The sequence below is a fragment of the Lepidothrix coronata genome, unplaced genomic scaffold (assembly GCF_001604755.1).
Source record: "Lepidothrix coronata isolate B3197 unplaced genomic scaffold, Lepidothrix_coronata-1.0 Scaffold261, whole genome shotgun sequence".
NCBI lineage: Eukaryota > Metazoa > Chordata > Aves > Passeriformes > Pipridae > Lepidothrix > Lepidothrix coronata.
The window spans coordinates 662,384-687,767 of NW_016690441.1; the positions used below are offsets into that span (position 1 = coordinate 662,384).

Below are 25,384 nucleotides of genomic sequence, written 5' to 3' on the forward strand. Positions count from 1 at the left end.
GGCACTGCCATTGCCTACATTCCCTAAACCCTGGCACTGCCATTGCCTACATTCCCTAAACCCTGGCACTGCCATTGCCTACATTCCCTAACCCTGGCACTGCCATTGCCTACATTCCCTAACCCCCAGCATGCCTTCCAAGCTGCTTCTGTCCGTGGATGCCCATTTCACTCAATTCTGGGATTATTTGGGAACAAAAAACCTGCAAAGCCAAGTGCCCAGTGCTGTCCTGCTCCAGGAGCTCGTTGTGCAGTGCTGGTCACTTAAATGGGTCTTAAATATTCCCTGATGTACAAATTCCTCACTGTACAATCTGTTATTGTCCTTCATTTCCTGTTAATTTCCTTTAGGAAGATTTTTTCCCCTGATTTTCCTGCTTAAATTGGTACTTTTGGTTGCTTTTCGAGCTGCTGTTGATGTTCACTCTGCTTTCCAGCTGTGTTTCCCTTCTGACCATTGCTGATGTTCAGCCTCATCCTTTCAGACTCTTCTGAAAGTTCAGACTCTTCCTTTTCCCAAAGCTGATAAATACTTGATAATGAGGTTTCTGCCTTAATTCCCTGCTGGTTTTCTCCAGGGTCTGCCCTGACATTTCAGGTTGCATTCTTTGTCTCTCTGGTTACCTTTGCTTTATCCCCACCATCTCCTGCCCATGCCTGTCTGAAAGTTTTCTTCTTTATCTTGACTTTTCTCTTGGGCTTGATGGGCACAGCCTTTCCCTGTTTCTCCAGCTCCTTCCTACATCCAGACTTCCTTCAAATAAAAAAAACAGGCCAGGTTGGACAGGGCTTGGAGCAACCTGGTCTAGTGGAAGGTGTCCCTGCCTGGGTGGTGGAACAAGGTCCCTTCCAACGCCAGCCACTCTGGGATTCCATGATTTTGTAGTTTAATCCATTTCTTATGTCTCATATTTGTAAAAGGACAGTTGGAGCTTTGATATTTCCTCATCCTGACATTTCCCCTTCCTTCCTGAACTGCCCTTTGCTGTGGTCAGGGGGGTAGTTTGATGCTGTTGGTTGCCAGGAGTTGCTCAACACACATTAAAAACACAGGAGCCTGCATGGTAACTAATGATTTACACACTGTGGAGGATCAAACGAGACTCCACTGGATTCCTGTCCTCTTCCAGGAGTTTTACAGCTCATTCCCCACACAACTAAACCCCCACTCTGCTCTCTTGTCCAGCAGTTCTGGGTGCCTGTCCCCTGGAATGTCCCTGTGGTGTTTCTGTCCCATCTCTGCCCCAAGCCGAAGGTCTCACAGATAAATATTTATGTCAGTCACGCAAACAAATGTTGGCTTTGAAATTCCAGATGCACAGACTAAGGGAAAACCTGTTCCCATCAGACAGCTGAGAGGCTCCCAAACACCCTGCCAAGGGCTGAGATCCTGCCACTGTTTCTGGACTCGATGACCCTTGTGGGTCCCTTCCAACTCAGGATGTTCTGTGATCTCTCTCAGAGTCAATGGAAGTGATCCAGAAGGGGCACAAATCAGAAATATCCCGGAATCCCAGAGTGGTTTGGCTTGGAAGGGACCTTAAAGCTCACCTCGTTCTGGGTTTCACCTGAGGGATGAGTAGATTTGCTACGGTGCCTCCAGCCCAGCCTGCACCCTCCTGTGAGAAAGCAGCTTGCAACAGATTGAACCTGCAGGGATTTCCAGCATGAGTTTTAGAGCAGAAAGGTTGGAACTGACCTTTCATTGCTCGACAGTTCACTTTGGAAATCGTGTCTGGCAGAAACTTTTAGTTAATAATCGTGGTGGAGTTGCTGGAGAGTGGTTTGGAGGGACATTTTCACTAGAGAATCATTTTCTAGTGGCTTATAAATCCTGATTATTCATTAGTCAAGCAATGCCTTTGTTATTTAGCAAATGCGCATTTGAAAACAGAAATAAATGTAAAAATGACTTTGTATGTCCAGCTGGTGTTTTGAGTAAGAGATTAAACCAAAATCTGAATTGTTCTGGGTAAGAACCCAGAAATGTGGGTGTTTTGCTCTCTGTCTTTATGATTTACTAAGGAAAAAGAAAAGCACTTTAGTGAGAGTTAAGCAGCTCCTCAGTGATTTCCTCACCCTTTCCTTTGCTCTTGCAGTGCATCCGTGGAAGGAAAGCGACTCTGGAAGAGCTGCAGACGGTTCACTCGGAAGCCCACACGCTGCTCTACGGCACAAACCCTCTGAACAGGCAGAAGCTGGACAGCAAGAAGCTTCTAGGTATCATTCCCTGGGGGAAAATCCCTCTTCCTGACCCCTGGCACTCACACTGCAATCCTCATCCTTGATTTAGCAACACGAAGGGTGGGATGTTGGGGTTCCCTCCATCCTTAGCCCTGTGCAGTTCCCAAGAGGATTGTTCCCACTTCCATGTACAGGGTACACCTCCCTCTTTTCAGGTAGATCCCTAAAGCCTAAATAGCTAAAACTTCCTTTCTTTGACGTCTTCAGAACTTGAAAGGAGGTTTCCCTGAGGAGGGAAGATAATTCATACAGTTTATTTTATCCTCTGTGTTAGGAAGTTATCCATGGCTAGGGAGGAACTGGAATACCCTCCTAAGGATGTGGATCTGCAGCCCCAACCAGCTGCACAGGCATCAACAATAGCTGTGAGGTTTGTGTGGATAATCTGCAAGAGAGATGCAGGGACCTCTTAGTCTTAGATTTGTTTAATTTGGACTAAGATTGTTTATCCCTTTCTCTGGAGTCTGGATCTTCCTGAAGCAGAGCCTCAGCTGGTGGAAAATATAGATTTCTTTTCCTTGGCAAAAATCCTAAGGGATGGATGTTGAGATACCAAGCCCCCCAAGCACCAAACCATGTGGATTTTAGCATCTCAGCTCCCTATAGACACTATCCCCTCCCTTTACTTGGGGCCTGTCTGCAGCCCCTGTTTGCAGGTGAGAGGCTGGAGGGGCATTTGGGGAACTTCTCACGTGGGGATCAGCAAAAAAAAAAGACATTTCTGGGACCTTGACATTGAGAAAGTTTATTTTGGGATTAGCCTGGCTTTGGATGATATGAAAAGAGGATTAACTCCATGACCTGCATGATGTCACAGCAAAGGAGCTGGAAAGATTTTGCCATGTGCTCAGTGTGTCCATGAGATCCCCAAAGAGGGAAACCATTAACCAGTTGATTAAACAGGCAATTAGCACTGTCCTTATAGCTCACTTCCCACCTCTTTAAACTCAGAGAACCCAGAAGTAGACCCCTCCAGCTGAAGGATGGCTCAGTTAGTGTGTAACCTTTGAAGAATTTCCGATGTCATATCCTTGGGAGTGGGAAACCATCAGTCCACAGAACGGTGTGTAAGTCTGCCTTGGTAGGTCCAGGAAGATCCTCCTGAGATACTTTTTCAGTCTGTGACCCTTTGCACAGTCTGGATCAGTGGTTCCACGGTTTATTTGGATAGTGATGGATCTGGGGACACCCCTACTCACTGAATCATTCCTTAGAGAACCCGAGAGAGGAGCAACTCTTGCTCTGCCTGGGAGTCCTCCTGTAGTTCTGCTCTGTGTCCCCCTTGGCTTTAACCCCTCATTTTAAAATGTCTGTGGAGATCAAATTTATTCCTGTAGCAAAGGGAAATCATTTGAACACCTGAGGGCATTCCAGAACAAAATGTTGTCTCTTTGGGTGCAAAGAAGACCAAGTTGTCAGAGACCTGAGGAAGATCGCCAAGGATCTCCAGTAGGAAGGACTGTCCAGTAGCTCTTAGCTGAGCTTAAACCTGGTTTCCTAAACCCACTTGGCACCATTTTAGCCTTGAGCTGCTGGCAGTGGGATTGGCTGCCAGCTTGCATGACCATCTTCCTTCTTTCCTTGTTGGATTCTGCAGGGATAACAGGGAACCTGGGAGGTGAACACTGTAACAGCCCCTCCCTCAGCCATCCTCTCCTGCTGAGAGTTTAAAAGGCTTTTAAGTGTCCAAACCAGCTCTGTGGGGGTTCTTTTAAACCTGTTGGAAGGTAGGTTAGGGCAGGTTTGAAGGCTGAGAGCGAAGCTCTGTGTGAGGCTTCAGTGTGCAAATGGAGTCTGTTAGAGCTCAGTGTCTTGGCACGTGTGGGATGACTCTGTAAACTCTGTGCCTTTGATATGTCTGGGAGGAAGAAAAAAAGCACCAGAAACCTCAGCCTAAAAGGGAGGAGCTTGGGAAGCTGGGGGATGGAAACACAGGATGGTTCTTGTTAAGCTTCTGTAAATGATAAGGGGGAAGTGCCTTCATGGAATCAGAGATTCCCGGGATGGTTTGGGTTGGAGGGACCTTAAAGAGCATCTTATTCCACTCCCTGCCATGGGCAGGGACACCTTCCACTAGCCCAGGTTGCTCCAAGCCCTGTCCAACCTGGCCTTGGACACTCCCAGCTTCTCTGGGCAATCTGTGCCAGGGCCTCACCACCCTCCCAGGGAAGGATTTAATCCTAATATCCCACCTAACCTATTCCCTTCCAGTGTAAAACCATTTTCCCCTCACAGTCAAGGATACAAAATACATCTCTCCTTTGACAGTGGAGGGACTTGGAACCTGTTGGACAAGTTGAAACTTAGGCAAATAAAGCTGGTTTTAATTTGTGGGGAGCAATCAGAAAGTGTTGTCAAGAAGATAAATATCAAAATAATGGGTGGATTAGCAGTGAAAGATGTGACAGAAGGTCTGAGGCAGGATGATCTAAGAACTTCCACGTGGATCTAATCAAAGAGTGCATCTCCCTTTCAGCTCAGCTTAATCCAGATGCATTAACTCCTCTTTCAGTCAGACTGGTTTGGCTTGGAAGGGACCTTAAAGCCCATCCAATTCCACCCCCTGCCATGGGCAGGGACACCTCCCACTAGCCCAGGTTGCTCCAAGTCCTGTCAGGAGGATAATTTGCTCACACACAAGCCCAGAAAGTGATGTTACATTTCTTACAGATCCAAAATTAGCCCTGCAGATGCTTTCCTCCATTTTTCTCCAATTCTTCCTGTTGCTTTTGCTCTTCCAGACAAAACACGTTTTTTCTTTGCTTGCCACTGGTTTGGTTTTTGTCTTCCTCTTTTGTGAAGCCCCTGCTCTCCATAGCTCTGTAGTAACTGCAGATGGGTGATAATTGGGGTGTTTTTATGATTTCCTGTCCGCCTCCAGTTGAAAGGGGTCAAAGTGTTCATCCCAGCAGATTGTTGGTGGCATCTCCGTCGTTTGCAGTCAGTGGCACTGCTGGAAATGTCAGACAGCACCCAAACCTTGCATAAAAATAAGTGATTTATAGAAGCCTTTTCTTCTGGGGAGGCTTTTGAACAAGCCCAAGTACACTGTGTGTGTATGTGCTGTAAAATTAAAGAAACCCCCCCAGTCTGTGTTGCTCTGTTTGCCATCAAACCAGCCCCAAATCTGGTGAACTTTGCCTTTTGGCCTCACAGGGTCCCTTTTTTTGTATCCCTGCAGGTTCTCTAACGTCGATGTTTGTCAGGCTGCCTTGCGGTGGTGTCGGGGTGAGTGACTCTCTTTAATGTGTAAATAATGTCCTGTTTGTTCTCCCAGTGCCCTCAGCACCAACAAAATTGTTGCTTTGCATTCCAGCAAGTGGGTAATTGCGACCAGATGCTGCCCATAAACAGGGGCTGTGGGGCTGCTCAGCCTCACGTGCCTTTCTTCAAAAGCAGCAGGAAGGTTTTTCAGCTATTTTGGAGAGTCCAAGTGTGTGGGACATTCAGAGGCTTGTTTAGGCTCTGGCTTTTAGGAGGAAAAAAACTCATTTCCCAGGCAGGGATGTTTTAATGGCTTCGGGGTTGCTCCCTTTGCATCCAAAAATGCCTTTTCCGTGGAAAGCAGGATGTGTTTGTGCTGTGTAGGTGTTTCATCTTCAGTCCTTGGACTTCAGAGCTGCCTCGAAAACAGGTGGAAAAGGGGGGTAATAAAACAGTGATTATCCAAGGACAGTATTTGGGAAGTTCCTGTGAATAGTAAGTTTGTCCTTGAATTGAAATGTCCCACAGGTTGTGCAGCACAAGGGATTTGTCTTCAGCATTTGGCATCTCTTATCCTCCAGCTCCGGAAAAATCCACGTGGATTCTGAAGGAGGTGACTAAAACACACCTCCATCCCTCCTGGAAAAGCTGAACATTACTTTTCAGCTGCCAAATTTCCATATAATAAGACTTTTTGTTGTTGTTTGTTCCCATAAAGCCAAAAAAACCCCAAACCCTAAATACCTTGTTTTGAAGGTTTTCTCGTTTTCCTTTGGAGCCTGAGAACTTAAATGTTTCCCTTTCAAGTCAGACTTTCTGCTCCAGAGTTTCTGTGGAGGGTGACAGGACAGAAAATCGTGGAGAACAGGAAGGGAAAAGAATGAGAAGAGACAATAAAAGGCATTGTGTTTGAAAATTCGCAGCGGTAGTTCTGCTGCATAATTGTAGCTCGTGAGGTTGAGCTTTCAAGGTCTGGATTCTGTTATGGAAATGAAACAAAATTGTTTTCTTCCTGAGCCTTTGCAAAATCGCTGCTTTGAAAATTATCCCGTCAAAAAAAAAAAGAAAAAAAGAGGAGAATAATCGTCGTTCCTTCATCCCGCCACTCGTGGAGAGATTTTATTTTGTATTGTAAATATGCTGCAGCCTCCTAATTCATGGCAAATTTTTGGCTGGAGCTTTAAAGGCTTGGATTTACTCTGCCCTGCAGTCAGGCATGCCATTCAAAGCAAAAAAAAAAAAAAAGTAAAATATAAAATTATCATTTGCAAATGAAGGCTGAATGGTAACGAGGGGAGGCAGGGCCTGGGCCCAGCACGGGCCCACAAGTCTGGCATTAAATCCTAAAGCAGGGCAGGAAACACCATGGAGCTGGGATTGTTGGTGTGCTCCCACTGGAGAGAGTGCTTGCAGTTCACTTGCTGCTTGGTTGTCTCCACAGCCCCTTAAATATTAAATATTTACTGATTTTTTTATAATATTGCAGCAGTTTTAACAGAAAAACCTGTGCCAGAGCCTCGCTGCCCTCACAGGGAGGAATTCCTTCCCAATATCCCATCTAACCCTCTGGTAGTGGGAAGCCATTCCCCCTTGTCCTGTCTCTCCATCCCTTGTCCCCTGTCCCTCTTCAGCTCTCCTGGAGCCCCTTTAGGCCCTGGAAGGGGCTCTTAGGTGTCCCTGGAGCCTTCTCTTCTCCAGGCCGGACACCCCCAGCATTCCCGCTTTTCCTGATGGTGAAGGAACATGAGGCACACGTGATGGTCAGAGAAATCATCTCGGCTCTCAGTGGTTTGTGACCCAAGCTTGAAGGAGAAGGGATTCATTTCAGCCTAGATTTCAGTTCTCTGATTTAGGCTGTGTTTATCTCCAAGTGACAAAAGGACACTTCACGAGGCCCTGCATTCAGCTCCCCACAGCTTTCCAGCTGGCTTTGGAAGGGGCATTTTCCCTGAAGAGCTCCACCCTGGTTTGCCAATACTTCCCAGGAGCATGTAATACCAGAAAGTCAAAAGGAAAGAAAGGAAAAAGTAGAATAAGGTGGGACAGGTCCTCTTTTGGATTTGTACTGGAGCAGATGATTCCTGTTGCTTGTAATTCAGGAGTTGAGGGTGTCATGTGGAATAAAGGACTGGAAAGCTGGAAACCAGGAGGTTTTTCTTCAAGCAGTTCTCTTCTCTAGGAGATGTTGTGTAGATGAAAAGAAAATGGAGGGGTCTGAAAGGTGATTTGGGGCACTTAGGGTGGGGGAACCCCATGAAGAGCTGTTTTGCTCCAGGATGGAGAATGAATCCTGGTGCTTGGGCAGCCAGGAGTTCTCAGCAGTGAGCAAGACAAAGGACATTCAAGGGAGCGAATCACAGAATATCCTGAGTTGGAAAGGACCCATCAGGACCATCCAGTCCAACTCCTGGCCCTGCCCAGGACACCCCAACAATCCCACCCTGTGCCTGGAGCATTGTCCAGGCTCTCCTTGAGCTCTTGAAGTGAAGCAGCAGGAAAAGTTTAGAGCAAATCTCTTCATCTCATAACACCTTTTGATCTCTCTCTTTAAAAATTAAGTCTCAATGTCTTGAAATCAATGAGAAGAAGGGCCAGTTTGATCTCAGGTGCTTGGAAACTCTTTTTCCTCCTTGGTTTGTCCCAAGAAACCTTCCTGTGGCCGTGGCTGACACAAACAGACCTCCTCCACCTGCAGCTGTAGCAGGGAAGGAAGAAAGCATAAAAGCACTTGCAGCAACAGGTGTGGGCTCTGATTGAAGCAGCAGTAATTTATTTCTGCTGATCTTCAACAGCATCTGCAAATGCAGCACAGGGTGGTTTTGCTCAGCTTCACTTCTCCTCTCTGTGTCTGACTGAGCTGCACCATGGTGTTACCTAATCCAGGCTAATTACAAAAAGATTTTGGAGAAGGGAGTTTAAGCTTTGAAAATCTGCAACATCATTCCCATCCAGATTCCTCCAAACGTCCAAAGGCTTGATCTTAGGTTAGCTAATAAATGTGTTTACTTTTCTGTGTGGTATTTTTCTGCACATTTTCTAAAAGCATCTGAAGATACAGTTGTTTAAAGGGTGTTCTTCATGTTGTTGTTCTCCTCCAGAACATGTGACTCTATTTTTGATTAACCTTGATTAGAGTGTGTCAAAATCTTTACTTGTGCAAATAAAGTAGTTATTGCAGAACAGAGACCTCAAAAGGGACTTCCATGGAATGGAAATGAGGAAAAACTAATTAGCAAGTCAGAGGAGACACAGTTGGGTGCTGCTGTCGCCTCACCTCCATAAGGGAAGAGCAGAACTGCTTCACTTTGCAGGGTCTGGAGCTGTGGCACAACCTGTCCCTGCACTTCATTTCTTCCCTGTGTAGCTCTTCAGCTAAAGAAAATAGTAGAATAATGAAACCTTTTGTAAGGTGCTCATTTCATTCTGAAATAGCTGCACTTCAGTAGAGTTCACTGTGTGAGTTGGAGCCTCATCATGGATATTAATAAAACCCAGAGCTTTTAGCAAAGGGAGGGAGTTCCTATAAGGAAATTGTAATTTTTATTGTGAGGAAGGGAGGTTTCACCCTGAAACTTCTTGGACATTCCTTATAGAACAGAGACTGGATCAAGCTGTTGACCTTTCTCTTGTGCATCCCCTCCTCACATAACAGTAGATGTGAAGGGGACGAGCCTGCAGCAGATCCCAGGAGCTGAATTCCCTCTCCCCACCTCTAGGAGCCCTCTCTGGGGGTTCTCCTAGCAAATTTTTCATTAGAATGATCGAGGCATTAACTTTTCCTCAAGATGAGCAGCACAAGGGCTCCTCATCTCACCGCGGCCGATGTGGGAGAGTCGGTGTCTCTGACAGATCCAGGGGTGTCCTCCAGATCCAGAGGAAAAAAGAGAAATACACCCTGTTGGACCAAAAAAAAGGCAAGCAATGTGCTTCCTCTCTCCCTAAAGTCCTTCCAGATGGCAAAGCTTGATGTGCTGGCCCAACAACTCCTGTGATGGCAGCGACATCAAAGAGCTCCCGGACAGGGAAAGCCAAACAGCCTCTTCCCTGTAATGAACTTCAGGATTCAGGAATGGTGGAGGAGTCAACAGCAGCCTGGGCACCAAACAGCAGCAGCTTTGGAGCTGCACAACAGTCCAACTCAGGGCAACACGAGTAACGTTTTCCAGCATGGCAAGAGCACTGAGGGCTTTGGAGGGACCATTCCAGCACTCCCAGGATGAAGCACTGCCTTGGAGTCACCTCAGACATCCATTCCAGGAGGGTGGCTGGGTGTTAAATCCTTACCTTGGAGATGTTTGCAGGATGAGGTGGTGGATATCTCTGGATCCAGTCCTCTCCTGCTGGGAAGCTAAGTGTGAGCAGACTCCTTGGAATTGCTTCTAAATCCCAGCGGGAATGCTCTTTTCCAAGTACTCCATTTCTTTCTGCCTGAGTAATATCACTGTAAATCCACTCTGCCTTGCCCTCCTCGTTCTTCCTGAGTGCTGCCACCACCAGCCTGGTTTCTCCAGGCATCCAAGGGAGGGCCTGAACTTGGCTTGGCTTCAGCACCGGTGATTCCTGTCTCCTTCATAGGGAAAACTGGCACCAAGAGCCATTTCAGAGGATCCAAGAGTCTTTTGGTCCCTCAAGACACGTGAGTTTGGGGGTTTTTTGTATTCCATTCCTCTGGAATGGAATGAAGATGGCCCTTTGCAAGCCTGCATCCACAGAAGGAGCCTGGTACTTGCTGTGTCCAGGCAGAGAGGGAAGCTGTGACCTACGGTGTCCTGCAGCATTTCCTTGCAAGACCAAGAGAAATGGATCAAATTTGCTCCAGAATGGATCAGATATGCCCGAAGATGGGTTAGATATGCTCAAGAATGGGTCAAGTGTGCTCTAAGACGGGTCAGATATGCTCAGAGACGGGTCAGATATGCCCAAAGATGGGTTAGATGTGCTCCAAGATGGGTCAGAGACGCAAAAAGATGGATTAGATACAGATAGAGGAGCCCAAAGCTGGACCCTCACAGAGCCCTGCTGGCCTGATTGGTGGGAGGTCTTCTTCCCACCTTGTCTGGGCTTTTGGAGGGCCCTAGTCAGGTCAGTGCCATGTCCTGCAGTGCCGATCCGGGATTCCTGGAGCTGTTGTGTGTAACAGATGCCGTTGTCCTTCTGTTCCCATGTTACTGCCCAAACTTTCGGGGCTCCTGGTACCACAAGTAGTCCCTGGAGGGCTTTCCCTCCAATTCCTGGCTTTTACTGAGGCACAAACGTGGCTCTGTGGTGTTCTACAAATGTTTTTCTGTGGCTTCCAAAGCATCCTCAGGGGGGATATTACCAGAAACCATCCCTGATAACAGACCTGGGATCCTTTCTCTGGCTCTTCCTCCTTTTCCTTTTCCTTTTCCTTTTCCTTTTCCTTTTCCTTTTCCTTTTCCTTTTCCTTTTTTCCTTTTTTCCCTTTTTTTTCCTTTTCCCTTTTTCCTTTCCTTTTCCCTTTTCTTTTTCCCTTTTCCCTTTCTTTCCCTTTCCCTTTCTCCTCTTTCTCTTTCTTTCTGGAATCATGGAAGGATTTCCTAAACCTTTTTATTTCATCTGGGACCAGTTTCCTGCACAATTAAAGAGAAATCCTGATACCATGGGCACAGAATCCCAGAATCCAAGAATGATTTGGGTTGGAAGGGACCTTAAAGCTCATCCAGTCCCACCCCTTGCCATGGGCAGGAACACCTTCCTCTAGCACAGGTTGCTCCAAGCCCTCTCCAGCCTGGCCTTGGACACTTCCAGGGATCCAGGGGCAGCCACAGCTTCTCTGGGCAACCTGTGCCAGGGCCTCCCCACCCTCCCAGACAAGAATTCCTTCCCAATATCCCATCTAGCCCTGCCCTCTGGCAGTGGGAAGCCATCCCCCTTGTCCTGGCCTGTGGATAGTGCCAGTGTGAAGCAGGGCTCCCTGTCCCTCCTGCTCCTCACGTGGTTCCCGTGTGTCCCTCAGGTCGACAGTGACACCATTTGGAACGAAGTGCACTCGTCGGGGGCCGCCCGCCTGGCCGTGGGCTGTGTCATCGAGCTGGTCTTCAAAGTGGCCACAGGAGAACTCAAGGTGGGTATGGGAACAACCCCTGGGCTGTGCTGCAGGCTCAGGGATGCAGGACTCCAGAAGCTCTGGGACTGCTTTCCTTCCCCCTTCCCGAATGAGGGAGAGCATCCCCTGCCGCCACAGTCTTGTTCCAAAGCACAGTTCAGGCTTTTCCCTGCAACCTCTGCATCCCTCTTTGCCTCTCTGACTTCTCCCCATCTTTGCAGAATGGACTTGCTGCAACCTCTGCATCCATCTCTGCCTCTGACTTCTTCCCTTTCCTGTCTTTTGTGTGTAGAATGGATTTGCTGTTGTCCGGCCCCCGGGTCACCATGCAGAGGAGAGCACCCCCATGTGAGTATGAGGGAGGGCTTTGTTGACTTGCTCCAGGGCTTGTTTGATCCACAGCTGGAAATTCGAAAGGAATTTTGTTAGGATGTCCCTCCAGAGTTCCTGTTTATTGAGAGGTGAGATGTGTTATATCCAGTTCTCTGGAAGGGGGTAAGATCCTGCTTCGTGCTTTCGGGTGGGTGTTTTCTAGCAAGGATCAGCATTCCAGCCTGTCCTTGCAGTGGGTTTGGGCAAATGTGGGGCATTCCCAGTTTCCCTAGAGCTGGCAGGATGCCTGCTGCTGGAATTCAGCACATGGCCATCTTCACTGGGAAGTGGGTCCTAGTGGAAGGTGTCCTACCTGTGGCAGAGGCTTGGAACGAGACAAACCGAAACCATTCCATGTTACCAAGGAGGAAAGAAGAAATCCCTTCCTCCTGTGTTCCATCCAGGTGATGGATGCACTGGGACCAAGGAAAGCTGTAATTAACTCTTGTCCTTTCCTCTTGTCTCCCCTTCCAGGGGTTTCTGCTATTTTAACTCCGTGGCAATCGCAGCGAAGCTGCTCCAGCAAAGGCTCAACGTGAGCAAAATCCTGATAGTGGACTGGGTGAGTAAATCCACTTCTTTCCCTTTGGTACAGCAGGTGGAAATTATTCTGGATGGGTTTTTTTCTTGCAAGGGGCAACCCTGGTTTTTTTAGTCACGTGTTACCTGTGCTCTGCAAGCGAAAATTTGGAGTTTAAAGTGATTGAAAGTGTTTTAACAAAGACAAATTTCTTAAAGAATCCACAGTTTCCCAAATAAAATTGTAATTAAGAAGTAGTTGCTTTCTAAAACAAGCCCAATCCACAGTCTCAAGGATGACTCAAGGGTTATTTTTTTCCTGGTTCATCCCAGTTTTCTTTTCAAGATGCAAGGACCAGTTACTGGGAGGAACAGGCTGCCTGACACAGCTTGTCCTTGTCCCTGTGTCCTGCCTCTGAGAAAGAGCTCCTTTGGGGTTTTGCTGTGGCAATGCATAGATTTTTATATTTTTTAATAAATTTCAGGTGACTGTGAAGGCATTGGAGTGGCTGGACATCAGCCAAGAGTTTTGATTATATTGTCAAATGGGCTAAACTGAGTTAAAATGGATTTATTTGTCTTCTGGACCTGCTGGAAGGACATCCTTTTCCTCACTTCCCACCTGTTTTTCACAGCAGGAAGGGGAATTTTGAACACCTGTCCAGTTCCAGGCTGTGTTTCTGCACCACGTGAGCATCTGGAGATGGGTTGTGTTGTTCAACCCTGTTGGGTCCAACACAACTTTACTGGTATCAGATGCAAATTTGGGGCCAAAAATACAGTTTCTTTATCCCCCAATCTCTGGTGTGAATCCAGTTCTCTCCATCCAAGTCAATCAGTCCTGTCTCAGGTTCCACAGACACCTGGGATTGTGTTTATTCTGCGTTAAACAAGGAGGCTGAAGCCAGGTGAGCAAAGCAGGTTGTTCCCATTTTCCATAAACTGCTTGATCCAGATCAGGGCAGCGCTGAAAATGAAGCCCAATAGCAAGAACCCCCCCAAATCCCAAATTTATGCCTTTAATCCACATTTTTCTGAAGATATTAAACTCCCTCTAATCTCTGTCCCTCAGGATGTCCACCATGGGAATGGGACTCAGCAGGCCTTCTACAACGATCCCAATGTCCTTTATATCTCACTGCATCGCTACGATGATGGGAATTTCTTCCCAGGCAGCGGCGCTCCCGACGAGGTAAGGGCATGGATCAGCATCAGGACCTGCTCAGGTGCTCCCAAAAATCCCAGGAGGCCCCTGCCAGGCTTGGAGAGAAGCTCCTACCGCCTCAGTAGTGCTCCTTTGGGAACACTTCCCTCTGGTTTGTGTGTTTGGGGCCTTCCCATCCAAGTCCTACCAGCCGTGGGCTTTGTGTCCGGCTCATAATGAGTAATTAATGAGCAATTAAGGAGTAATTAAAGCTCTCCGGCCCTTAAAGGACAACCTGTTCCAGAGGAGCCCTTTGCCAGCTCTCCCAACACTTCGTGTCCTTTGCAGGATTTCCCCTTTATGGGATCACAGGATCGTTAAGGTTGGAAGGGCCCTCCAAGATCACCAAGTCCAACCATTCCCCAGCACCACCGTGTTCCCCACGAACCCCTGTCCCCAAGTGCCACATCCACATTTTCTGGACAGTTCTGGGGATGGTGACTCCACCACTGCCCTGGGCAGCCCCTTCCAATGCCTGACCACCCTTTCCATGGAGAAATATTCCATAATATCCAATCTAAACAACTTGTTTCCTCCTATCCTGTCCCTTGTTCCCCGGGAGCAGAGCCCAACCCCCACCTGGGGGTCCTTCAGAGGGATTTATCAAAGGGAAATTTGATGGAATACTTAGTTTTGAGTGCTCTGAGACGCTCCAGGTGACACCCGAAAACTTCTTACCCTGTTTTCTTACCAATTTTACATTTTCTGCTTCACAAAACATCCATGTTTCCATTTCAACCCCTTAAGAAATTAAATGGGATGTGATGCTGCTCCATCACCCTGTTTGTTGGGAAGGAACAGCGCCTTGCATCAGTCCTGCTCTTTAATAATCCAATAATCTTACAAAATATCTGGTTTTGTAAGGAAGCACTAAACCATGCACTCTGTATTTAACCCCTTCGAGTCATTTTTAATATGTCTTTCCAGACTGAATAAAACAAAAGGAGGATACAAAAGAAATTCAGTCAAAGCCCCAGTTGAATAAATAACCCTGAATCTCCTGGATGTGCACTGTAGAACTTGCAATTCATTTTCAAAACATTAATGTTCAATTTTACTTTTTTTTTCCCATGCAGAGACCTTCTTGGCAGATGAATTGCTGGAACCCCCTCTTTTAGTTTTCAGTTTTCCCCTGTCTCAGGTGGTTGCAATCAGGGCAGATGGGGACATGCAAGGAGGGGGATTTAATTCCATCTCCATCTCCCACCCATGTGTCCCTCAAGCAGCCAAAACCTCCTCTCTGTGAATCCTCTTTTTCTCCAGCAGAGGGGGAACTCACTCTGATTAAAATACAGGTTTTTTCCCCAGTTGCAACTGTAATGACATAGAAAATATGCCTCTGGATAAAGCTGAGAATTAAGTATGGGAAGATATTGCATTCCTGAAAAAAAGGAAGAGGATCCAGGTACTGGTGAGGTGTTTTTTGGGAGAGCAGCAGCCAAATTCCACTGGTCCCATAAGGATCAGGGCAGGGAGGAACTTTATTTTCACTCTTGTTTTGTGGACCAGAGAAAAATTCACCTCACTATTGAATACAAGAGATGTGTTGCCAGAATTCCTTGTTTCCATATGCATAATTAAGAGTCCCCTTTCCCTTTTCCAGGTTGGCACAGGAGCAGGAGTTGGTTTCAACGTTAACATGGCATTTACTGGTGGCCTGGATCCACCCATGGGAGACACGGAATATTTAACTGCTTTCAGGTAATAGTGAATAGTTCCTCTTCAAAATGTGCTTTGCACCTAAACTGGGTTTCTTTCTCCTCCTTAATCTGGGCTTTCTCCCTTTCCAAAGTTAGAAATGCAGGATTTGCATGTAGTTGCAGTTACTTTTTGAGTGCCATGATAAAAACAAGGTGAATTAGGATATTTCTGGCTGTGGCCTCAAGGGATGGACAAATTTGCTGCTCCCTGTTGATTGATCCATGGATAGAAATTATTCAGTGATAGGAATAAGCCCTTCTGGTTCTGGCTAAAAATATCTTGTGACCTCTTTAGGGGCAGTATTTCTATGGCTGAGCTCACCTGGGTGGGAAAAGCGGGATAAACTTTGGAAAGAGTCAGCCCAGGTTGGAAGTGGGGGGTGCAGCTGCCCCAGGGCCTGAGCGGGCATCTCTGGTACCCAAAAATGGCATCATTGGAGGCTCCAAACAGAGCAGGGGATGAAACTACTTGACTCAAGGTCAGGAAAGAAGGTTTAGATGAGATATTGGGAAGGAATTCTTGGCTGGAAGGGTGGGGAGGGGCTGGGAGGGAATTCCCCGAGAAGCTGTGGCTGCCCCATCCCTGGAAGTGTCCAAGGCCAGGTTGGACAGGGCTTGGAGCAACCTGAGCTAGTGGAAGGTGTCCCTGCCCATGGCAGGGGGTGGAACAAGATGAGCTTTAAGGTCAACCCAAAACATTCCATGATTTTTTTTAGACTGTCCTGTCCCACACCTGCCTCCCACCTGTGGCTCCAGCCTCTCCAAGTGGAATTTTTTAAACACTTTCAAGTGGTTTTCTGTCCTCACACCAGGTTTGGTGACCTCTGGTGACCACCCCACCTAAATTCAGGGAGACATGTCCTTTCCAAGGCCTGGGATGTGAATTTCTGGAATATCACCTTCCAGGGATGGCATTAAATCCAGGAGCACTCTTCCCTGTCCTAAATAACGTGTATTTATCTTCTGTTACACTGAGCAAAAAGAGCTTTTTCTCCCTCTTCATCCTGCCATTAAAAAGCCTTCTGAGGATATTCCCAATTTAAAATAACATCTTGTCAAATCCCTGTTTTCTTCCTGGAAGGCAGCACTTTGCTCCAAAGTGGAAGTCTGGTTATCCCAACATTCCCAAGCCTGATCTCTTCCTTAGGCAGAGAACCTGGAGCTGGAGACGGAGCAACATTAAATATTAATTAACTTTCCAGGCTCCTGGAAAATTGCCTTTTCCAGCCATTCCTGGTGTCTTTGCCCGGAGAGTGCAGCTCTTTGGGGAACATACTTCAGAGCTGCTCGCAGCCCTTTATTTCAGGAGTTTTTGGGAAGCTCACAGGACTCCATGTGCACACCTTCAGTCCATAACTTTGACGGGAAGCTTTTTTTTCATCTCACTCCAACGTTGGGCACGATAATCCATTATCAAGTGACCTTTTGAAATCTCAACCAGCTCCTTTGAAAAACATCCCCCCCCCCGAATCTTTCTATTGATTTGAATGTAAAATAACTCTTTGAAGTTTGCAATTTATAGTCCCCTGAGAGTCAGAAAGTGAAGGGAATGGGTCATATATCCTATTTTTCCCCCCCTCTTCTTTCCTTGCTTTAGCCCCCTGAGACAATTCATGCCTTCAAGGCAGCACCTTGTTATTCCACCCCATCGAATGCCACGTTGCATTTGCCGGGGATCAAACCAGGAGATGAAGGAAAGATAAGAAAATTGGCCATAATGAACTCCAGAAGCAGGAGGCATTTTCACCGTGAACTTGGAAACTCTGCAGTGGAGAGCTGAGCTTTAATTCAAACCAGTCCCGGTGCCAAACTGGGAAGGCTTTGAAGTCTGGAGAGGAATCAGTGGAAATCCTTTGAGCCAGGCAAAGATACTGATAGACTTTTTCTTTTTTTTTTTTAAGCCTTAACTCTTCACATTCCTGCCTATATTTGGGGGGGGGGAAAGTCCTTTTTCTGCCTAAAACGAGCAGAATGAAAGCGAGCGACCCACTCGATGCTTTTATTTCAGGGCGAGCCAGCGTGTGGGTTTGAGAAATGAAAACAACGGAGCTAATTGTCCGTAGAAATGAGGGAATAAATAATTCCTAATGAAATCACTCATCCCCACACTGAAAACCTGTTTTGGGGGTTTGTATCAGTGATTTTCCTACTATTATTTCTCCTCCAAATATTGGCTCCCTCCTCTTGCAGTGGGGTCACGGAATCTCTCCTGACCTCTGGATGCTCCTTAATCCCACCAGGATGTTCCAAAAGTGAGAACAAGGGTTAAAAATGTGCCTTTCCCTGCACTTTGTCCTCGTTATCTTCATAACCCAGGGCTGAAATCACCACCTCAGGGTTGGGGTGGTGGCATTTTTTAGGGGGGGACACAGGGTGGAGATTCCAGAAGGGATTCAGGGAATTTTCTGGGAGCTTGGGGCAACTCCACTCCATCCCAATTTCGGGCTGAACTCTCCCCCAAAATACGTGGGCAACCCAAATTGCAGAGATTAGGGAGAAATGTATTCAACCTTAAAGGGAAAAATTCAGGACATGTTATTCCCAAAATCATCAACTCATCCAGACCTTCCTGGTGTCTGTTACTCCGTTGTTCTAGAAACAAACAGTTGTAAAAGACTTGTAGGGTTTTCTGACTAGGATGTGTCGTTCCCTGATATTTTATACAAGCAGGAGTGGTGTTTCCTTCCCCAAATTCTCCTCAGGAACGTGCAAACCCAGCTGAGAGACCTGCAGGAAAAACGGGAAAACTCCGGCCGGTTCCTTGTTCCACGGCAACAGCAATTAATGGAATTAAATTGTATTATCTGCTGGCATTTCCCTGGGAATTTACTGCAGGAAAGTTTTCCTGGTGATTGGAGTGGATTTTTGCTCCTGTCCTGAGGTCTCCTCCCCAGTTGGAATTCCATACACAGCTCAACTTTTGTTTCAAACACCTAAAGCGCAAGGAAAAGCCGGGACTGTCGGGAAGATCCTGCAAAAAGCATTAAATGAGTGCAGGAACCAATTTGGGGGGGGGATTTTGGTTTTCCCTGGGAACCATAAAGCAGGAATAAGGAGCCAGGAGGGGGGGGAACGATGATGGTTTTGCCTGGATCGGTTGTTTCTGTGTTTTCAATTTCATGCTCTTCTGACACTGATTTTATCCCCAAATTCCTAATCCCTTTGGACATGGAAAATGAGCATGGAGATGGATACCTGGAGAAAGAAAGACTGGAATTTTTAGGAGGCTGATTAGCCTTAGGAGCAGTGGATGACATTTTGAGTTATACATACATTTATATATGTACACATTTATTTTTTTATATTTTTATATATATGTATTTATGTACAATATACATAGCATATATAAATATATTTTTTACATATACATTTTAAATGTAAAAATATATAATGGATAATTATAGACACATGACATATATAAAATATATATGCATAACATAAATATATATAATGTGTACATATGTACATAACATATCTAATACATATACATAATATATATAAAATATATACACATAATACAGAAATATACACGTGATATATAAATATATAATATAGAAATATATGCAGAATATATTAAAATGTATAGTTAACATATATATAGAAATATATGCATGATATATAGATATATAATATCTAAATATATGGATAATATATAAAAAGGTATACACATATATGTAACATATATAAAATATATTATTTATATAAATAGATGCATAATATATAGTTATAAACATATAGCCATAACATAAAAATATAGATAATTTATATAAATATATGCATAACATATTGTTAACATATAGGAATATGCACATAACATATATGAAATATATTTGCATAAATATATTCATAACATGGGAAAATATATACATAACACATATAAATATATGCATAACAAATAAAATACATTTAAATAAAGAGATCCATAATATATAAAACATCTACTTAGCACATATAAATATACACATAACACGTATAAAAATATGGCTAATTTATATAAACATATGTATAGTATACACTTAAAATGTATTTATATAAATAGATGCATACTATATAAAAATATATACTTTACACATATAAATATATATAAAAATATAATTATACAAGTAGATGCATACTATATGAAAATATATCCTTAGACATATAAATATACACATAACATCTATAAAATATGTATTTGCATGCATACATGCTTAATATAAAAAATATATACTTAAAATAGAGAAATATACTCATATATAAAAATATTCATATAAATAGATGCATAATATATAAAAATATGTGCTTAACATATATATACACATAACGTGTGGAATATAGATAATTTATATAAATACATGTATATTATATACTTAACTTATATAAATATACACATAATATATAAGAATGTATTTATATAAATATATTATATTATATATAATATATATTAATGTAGATAATTTATTTTTTTATATTATTTATATATTATATATAATTTTAAAAAATATATACTTAGCACATACATGTAACACATAAAATATATATTTTGTACAAATAGATGCATAATATATAAAAATATATCCTTAGCACATATAAATATCCACAGAACTATATAAAAATATAGATAAAACATATATATATATGGCCAACAGCGGGAGAAAGGCTCCACTAAAATGCTCAGCCTCCTAAATTTCCCTGATTTCCTCGCTGCCATCGAGCATTTAAACCCCAAATTAATCCTCTCTCGGGTTGTTTCACCTGCATATCATTTATTAGGCATTTAATTGGTGGATTGGCTGATGGCAGGCTAAAAATAATTCCTTCAGGCCTCTGGAAAATAGAGCTAAAATTGCATTGGTTTTTTTTCCTCGCTCCCAAGCAATGGCAGGACACGCTGGGGAGGTTTTGCTGTTTGCAGCCACCAGTTGTCCCTGTTCAGCTTCCTCAAAAAGAAGGGTTTAATTTAGTTTAGGCAAGCCAAACAAGCCTCTGAAATTCAGAAAATTTCAATTTCCTTCTGTTTTAAAAAATTCCACGTGGATTGAAGGAATATTCGGTGTTAGGACTATTCATTCCTCACTGAAGAACTTTACAGCCAATCCTTAAATGCCCCGATTCCCGGCAAAACTGTTCATCTCCTGGATGATAATTTGAATTTCTGGCTTTTTTCTGGTCTCCTCAGCAGGGCAAAGCCCTGGGATTGTTTGCAGTTGAATCCCTGTTTTCTCTCAAGGACTTGGCTTTCCTGGGATGGATCTGAGTGAAGGGGCTGGTTTTCCGTAGGGATTAGAAAGGAAAAGGCTGGATGAGATGGGCCTGAAATGTTGTCCACAGATGGAATCTGGGAAACACATGGGATTTCTTTTCCTTTTTTCCAATTAAAAAGGCAAAATGAGGGAATGCTGCCTCTGACCCTCCTGGATCAAGTTTTATGTCCAAAGATACAGCTGCTTTTGTGGATATGGAGCATCAGCATGGGCTGTGGCTTTGGAATATTGATCTCTTTACTCTCATATCCAGGGACAGGAGCCGAGGGAACGGTTGGAGCTGTGCCAGGGCAGGTTTAGGTTGGATCTCAGGAAAAGGTTCTTCCTTTAGAAGGTGGTTGGCCACTGACCAGGCTCCTCAGGGAAGTGTCAAGAACTCCAGGAACGTTTGGACAGCGCCCTCAGGGACAGGGTGGGATCATTGGGGTATCTGTGCAGGGCCAGGAGTGGGACTGGATGATCCTGGTGGGATCAGGAGATTCTGTGGTTCTGGAATTCGGAGAAAATCAGAAGCAAGAGCAGCCCTTGAGAGTTTGAGTGGGAGTCGGGGGGGAAGGAGAGGCTTCAGGCCTGGATTTGGGAGTGCTTTTGGCTTGGGATGTGTTCGGACAGTCAGTGGGCACAGACTGTCCATCTAGACCTCTTGGAGAGGGAGCCAGGGGACCTGGGATACATTCCTTAAAACTCTGAGGGACCTGCCAGCAACACACAGCACCTCTTGGAATTGCTCCCAGTTGGAGGTATGTGCTGGAGTAACCACTTGTGGCTGGAGGTCACTCCATCCTGCGCCGCAGAAAACTCTGGACATCCTCAAAGCAGCTTCTTCTGAGCCCTGCTTTACTTTGAACCAACAACTGCTGCTTGTCCTCTCCTAAAATTCCCCCCCCCCAGGGCTCAGGGTTAACCCTCGGGGCAGGGCTGGGCTGGAGGAGGCACCTCCAAACCACTGTCACCCCCTGGGGACCTCCAGTCAAGGGTCACCAACTGTCCCTGTTCCTCTGGAGCCTTTGTCCTGGGCCATCAGTGGATGCCCATGGCAGGGGGTTTGGAATGAGGTGATCTGTAAGGTCCCTCCCCACCCAAAGCATTCCATGATTCTGTGAGCTGTCCCGTGGCCAAGAATCCTTAAGGATCCATGGTCCTGTGCGTTGCTCTGTCCCCACACCTTGGTGATCCCACACTTCCAGCGAGGTCCTGGCAGCTCCCATGCCATGAGAACTCTGGGGGAAAAAATAAATCTGATGATTTTAGGAGTTCTCCTTTAGTTGGGAATTAAAGAGCTCAGCAGGACTTTGAAGTTCAAGGAGAATAAAACCCTTGACCACGTGTGCTGGGTTTGGAAGTGCTCCTCCAGTCCTTGGTGAGGGAGGTGGATTCTATGGATTTATGGTGGACTTCAGGAGTGTCCTGGTAGCACTTGGACCATCCCAGCACGGAACAGCCCTCTCTGGGCTCTGTTTCAGAGCATCCCTTAATGACTCTATTCAGTAAAGCAACTTTCTCGTGCATGCAGAGATGTTTATGGGTTCCTGCTTTGGGATGTGAATCAAACCGCTTCAGTTCATGCTGTAGGAAGTTATAATGGAAAAAGAACATACTTTGGAAAATGCATCTTGAGGTGGGGAATGGGGTGTTTGCACCTTCTTGTTGGTTTTGAGGAGAAGTTGTGGTGTTTGAAGAGAGAGAAACCAGAGGGAAAAGGTCTTTTGGTGAGAAACCACAGGCACAGACCCCTTGTTTCATTTAAATACCTCTGGACAGTCAGTAGTTTATGGATGCTGAGCAATTCCATCCATTTTTTAGTGGATAAAATGTCAGAGGATGGGGAACTGGCACTGGGAGAGGTGTCTTTGGATGGGGAACCAGTTCAAAGAGGTGTATTTGGGTGGGACATTTGCATTTTAAAGCTTTTTTTTTGTTCCGTGGGACATCCCCAACCTTTCATTTCATGGGAAATGAAAAGTTTAGCAAGGAAAAGAGAAACCACTTTGCCAAACCTGAAGGAGATATTTTGAAGGAGGACACGGAGACAGTGCCATGAACCGACTTTTTCCAGGTGGATTTGCAACCTGTGGCAGATGCCCTCTCATTTCCTCCTTATTCCCATGTATGTAGAGCAGGATATGATCCCAAATGGGAAGCACAAGTTACTACAACTCGTTTCCCTGCTCACAACACGAGGATGTTGGTGGAAGAAATCACGGCCAGCACAACGTGTTCTGCTCTCACCTCGGAGGAAAACAGGAGCTGGGCTTTGCTGCCATGGAATAACTTCCCAGCCTGGAGAATTAAGAGGGTTTAAACATTCCTGCCTTTGTTCAGGAGCCCAACTGATGTGTTCCCTGGTTCCTCTGTGCTGCAGGACCGTGGTCATGCCCATTGCCAACGAGTTTGCCCCGGATGTGGTGCTGGTGTCGTCCGGTTTCGACGCGGTGGAAGGACATCCCACCCCCCTGGGAGGGTATAACCTGTCAGCAAAATGTAAGTTGGGGCTTGGCAAGAGCAGGGAGCCAAAACTGGGGCCAATTGCTGCTCTACAGTATTCCTAAATTTTCCATTTTGGGATTTAACTTCAGATCTTTCATTGCAGCAGCAAAACTTTCAGCCTTTTTCTTTGAATTTTCGTGGGATTTTATTTTACAATATATATTTACCTTTTTTTTTTAAGCATTGCATATTTCAATTTGGAGTGCAAATTATATTTATATAATTTTATATATTTATAATATTATAAATATCATTAAACTCATTTGTAGACACATCTCTGCAGAAAACAGCTGCTGAATTGCAGAATTAGCCTGGGTTTAAAGCAAAATTGCAGAAATAGCAGCTGTAAACACTCGCTTTCAATGCTACCATGAGGCCATTTCTTCCTCCAGGACCCCTTATTAAAATTTGGAGCTGAATATTTTTGTTCTCCACCTTTGAAGCAATTGCAGAGACCCACAAGAATCTCCTTTTTGCTTTGGATCCGGGATGTCTTTGGGAGATGCACTGAAATCCCCCCTCCTTGGTTATGCTGGGTTTACCTGGCACTGTTTCATTCCAGTGAGTCCAGGAGACAGTTTTTTCTTGCAAAAAGGATTTTATTATTATTTTTTAAGAGTTTGTGTCAGCCAGGAAAGTTGTTCTCTCCACTGAACTTCAAAAACCTCGTGAGGGAGCTGAACCTATAAACTTTATATAAGAATAAAGTGAAATAGATTTACAAGAGACAAGTTATTCGAGATCTCCAGAAACACTTGGGAATGAGAAGCTCTTGTTTACCTGCTGCTTGAATTTCCCATGGTTTGCTCCTCTCCCAAAGCAGTGAATCATTTTATCTGCCTGTTAATTTGTTAATTTGCCAATTCTGCAGAACACAAAACAGGGAGATGGAGGGGAAAAGTTCCCTGGCTTTTCTTTTGTTTGGCTTCTGGGATTTTTTCCGAGGGGGAAGGTTTCTTTGAGGACACGTTTTTTAAATCCTCCTAGCTTGGGTCTGTTTTGTTTAAAGGGGAGAGAAATGTATTGTGTGTCATCTGATCAAAGTGCCGGGTGCCCCTGGAATTTTTATAGCATATTCTATAGGGGAAGAGCTGTCTGCTGAGAACGAGATGTCAGATATCTCTGGGGCACTGCAGTGCTGCTATTCCAGCTGAAATATTCCTGATTCCCCCTCCTCCTCCCTCCCCTTCCACTGCTCCCACTTGGCGTCTCCTGAACCACTGCTCCAACTCGGCGTCTCCCAAAGCAGGGCCACAATCTGCCTCTTTCCCTCCTTCCCAAGGGAATATTCCTTGCTGGGGTGCTGAGGGGTGACAGGGAGGATGGTGGGATAAGCTCCTGGAGATCCACCCAGGGAGCTGTGGCTGGAATTAAAATGCAACCTGGCTCACATTATGCGTTGAATCCTTTCGGACTGAACTCCCAAAGCAGGGCCAAAATCCGCCTCTTTCCCTCCTTCCCAAGGGAATATTCCCTGCTGGGGTGCTGAGGGAGGATGGTGGTGCTCTGGAGATCCGTCCAGCTCTGGAATTAAAACCCAGCCTGGCTCACATTATGCGCCGAGTCCTTTCAAATCCCCAGTGGGTTTTTAATATGATGTAATTCCTCTCTCTAATTCTTTGATCCGCCGCCAGGAGCCCCATTCCAGGCACAACCTTTGCCCTTCTCCTGCATTTGCTCTGTTCCCTCCTCCAGGCTTCGGGTACCTGACGAAGCAGCTGATGGGCCTGGCCGGGGGCCGGGTGGTCCTGGCCCTCGAGGGCGGCCACGACCTGACCGCCATCTGCGACGCCTCCGAGGCCTGCGTGGCTGCTCTGCTGGGCAACGAGGTACAGGGACACTGCACACGGGGACACTGCACATGGGGACACTGCACACAGGGACACTGCACACAAGGACACTGCACACGGGGACACTGCACACGGGGACACTGCACACAAGGACACTGCACACAGGGACACTGCACATGGAGACACTGCACACAAGGACACTGCACACGGGGACACTGCACACAGGGACACTGCACATGGGGACACTGCACACAGGGACACTGCACATGGGGACACTGCACACGGGGACACTGCACACAGGGACACTGCACACAGGGACACTGCACGTGGGGACACTGCACACGGGGACACTGCACATGGAGACACTGCACACGGGGACACTGCACACGGGGACACTGCACACAGGGACACTGCACACAGGGACACTGCACACAGGGACACTGCACACAAGGACACTGCACACAGGGACACTGCACACAGGGACACTGCACACAGGGACACTGCACACAGGGACACTGCACGCGGGGACACTGCACACAGGGACACTGCACACGG

General features: G+C 45.7%; 1 protein-coding gene across 6 annotated transcripts in view; it reads left to right on the forward strand.

Annotated features, from left to right (window-relative positions):
* Nucleotides 1-25,384, forward strand: part of HDAC4 (histone deacetylase 4) — a 190,859-nt gene that overhangs the window by 156,925 nt on the left and 8,550 nt on the right. For all 6 annotated transcript variants that reach the window (XM_017835634.1, XM_017835633.1, XM_017835636.1 and 3 more), the window contains 9 exons: nt 2,099-2,219; nt 5,425-5,471; nt 11,425-11,532; nt 11,807-11,862; nt 12,361-12,448; nt 13,478-13,597; nt 15,213-15,310; nt 22,915-23,033; nt 24,735-24,868. In XM_017835634.1, the coding sequence (XP_017691123.1) occupies nt 2,099-2,219; nt 5,425-5,471; nt 11,425-11,532; nt 11,807-11,862; nt 12,361-12,448; nt 13,478-13,597; nt 15,213-15,310; nt 22,915-23,033; nt 24,735-24,868 (891 nt within the window). The remainder of the gene's footprint in view (nt 1-2,098; nt 2,220-5,424; nt 5,472-11,424; nt 11,533-11,806; nt 11,863-12,360; nt 12,449-13,477; nt 13,598-15,212; nt 15,311-22,914; nt 23,034-24,734; nt 24,869-25,384) is intronic.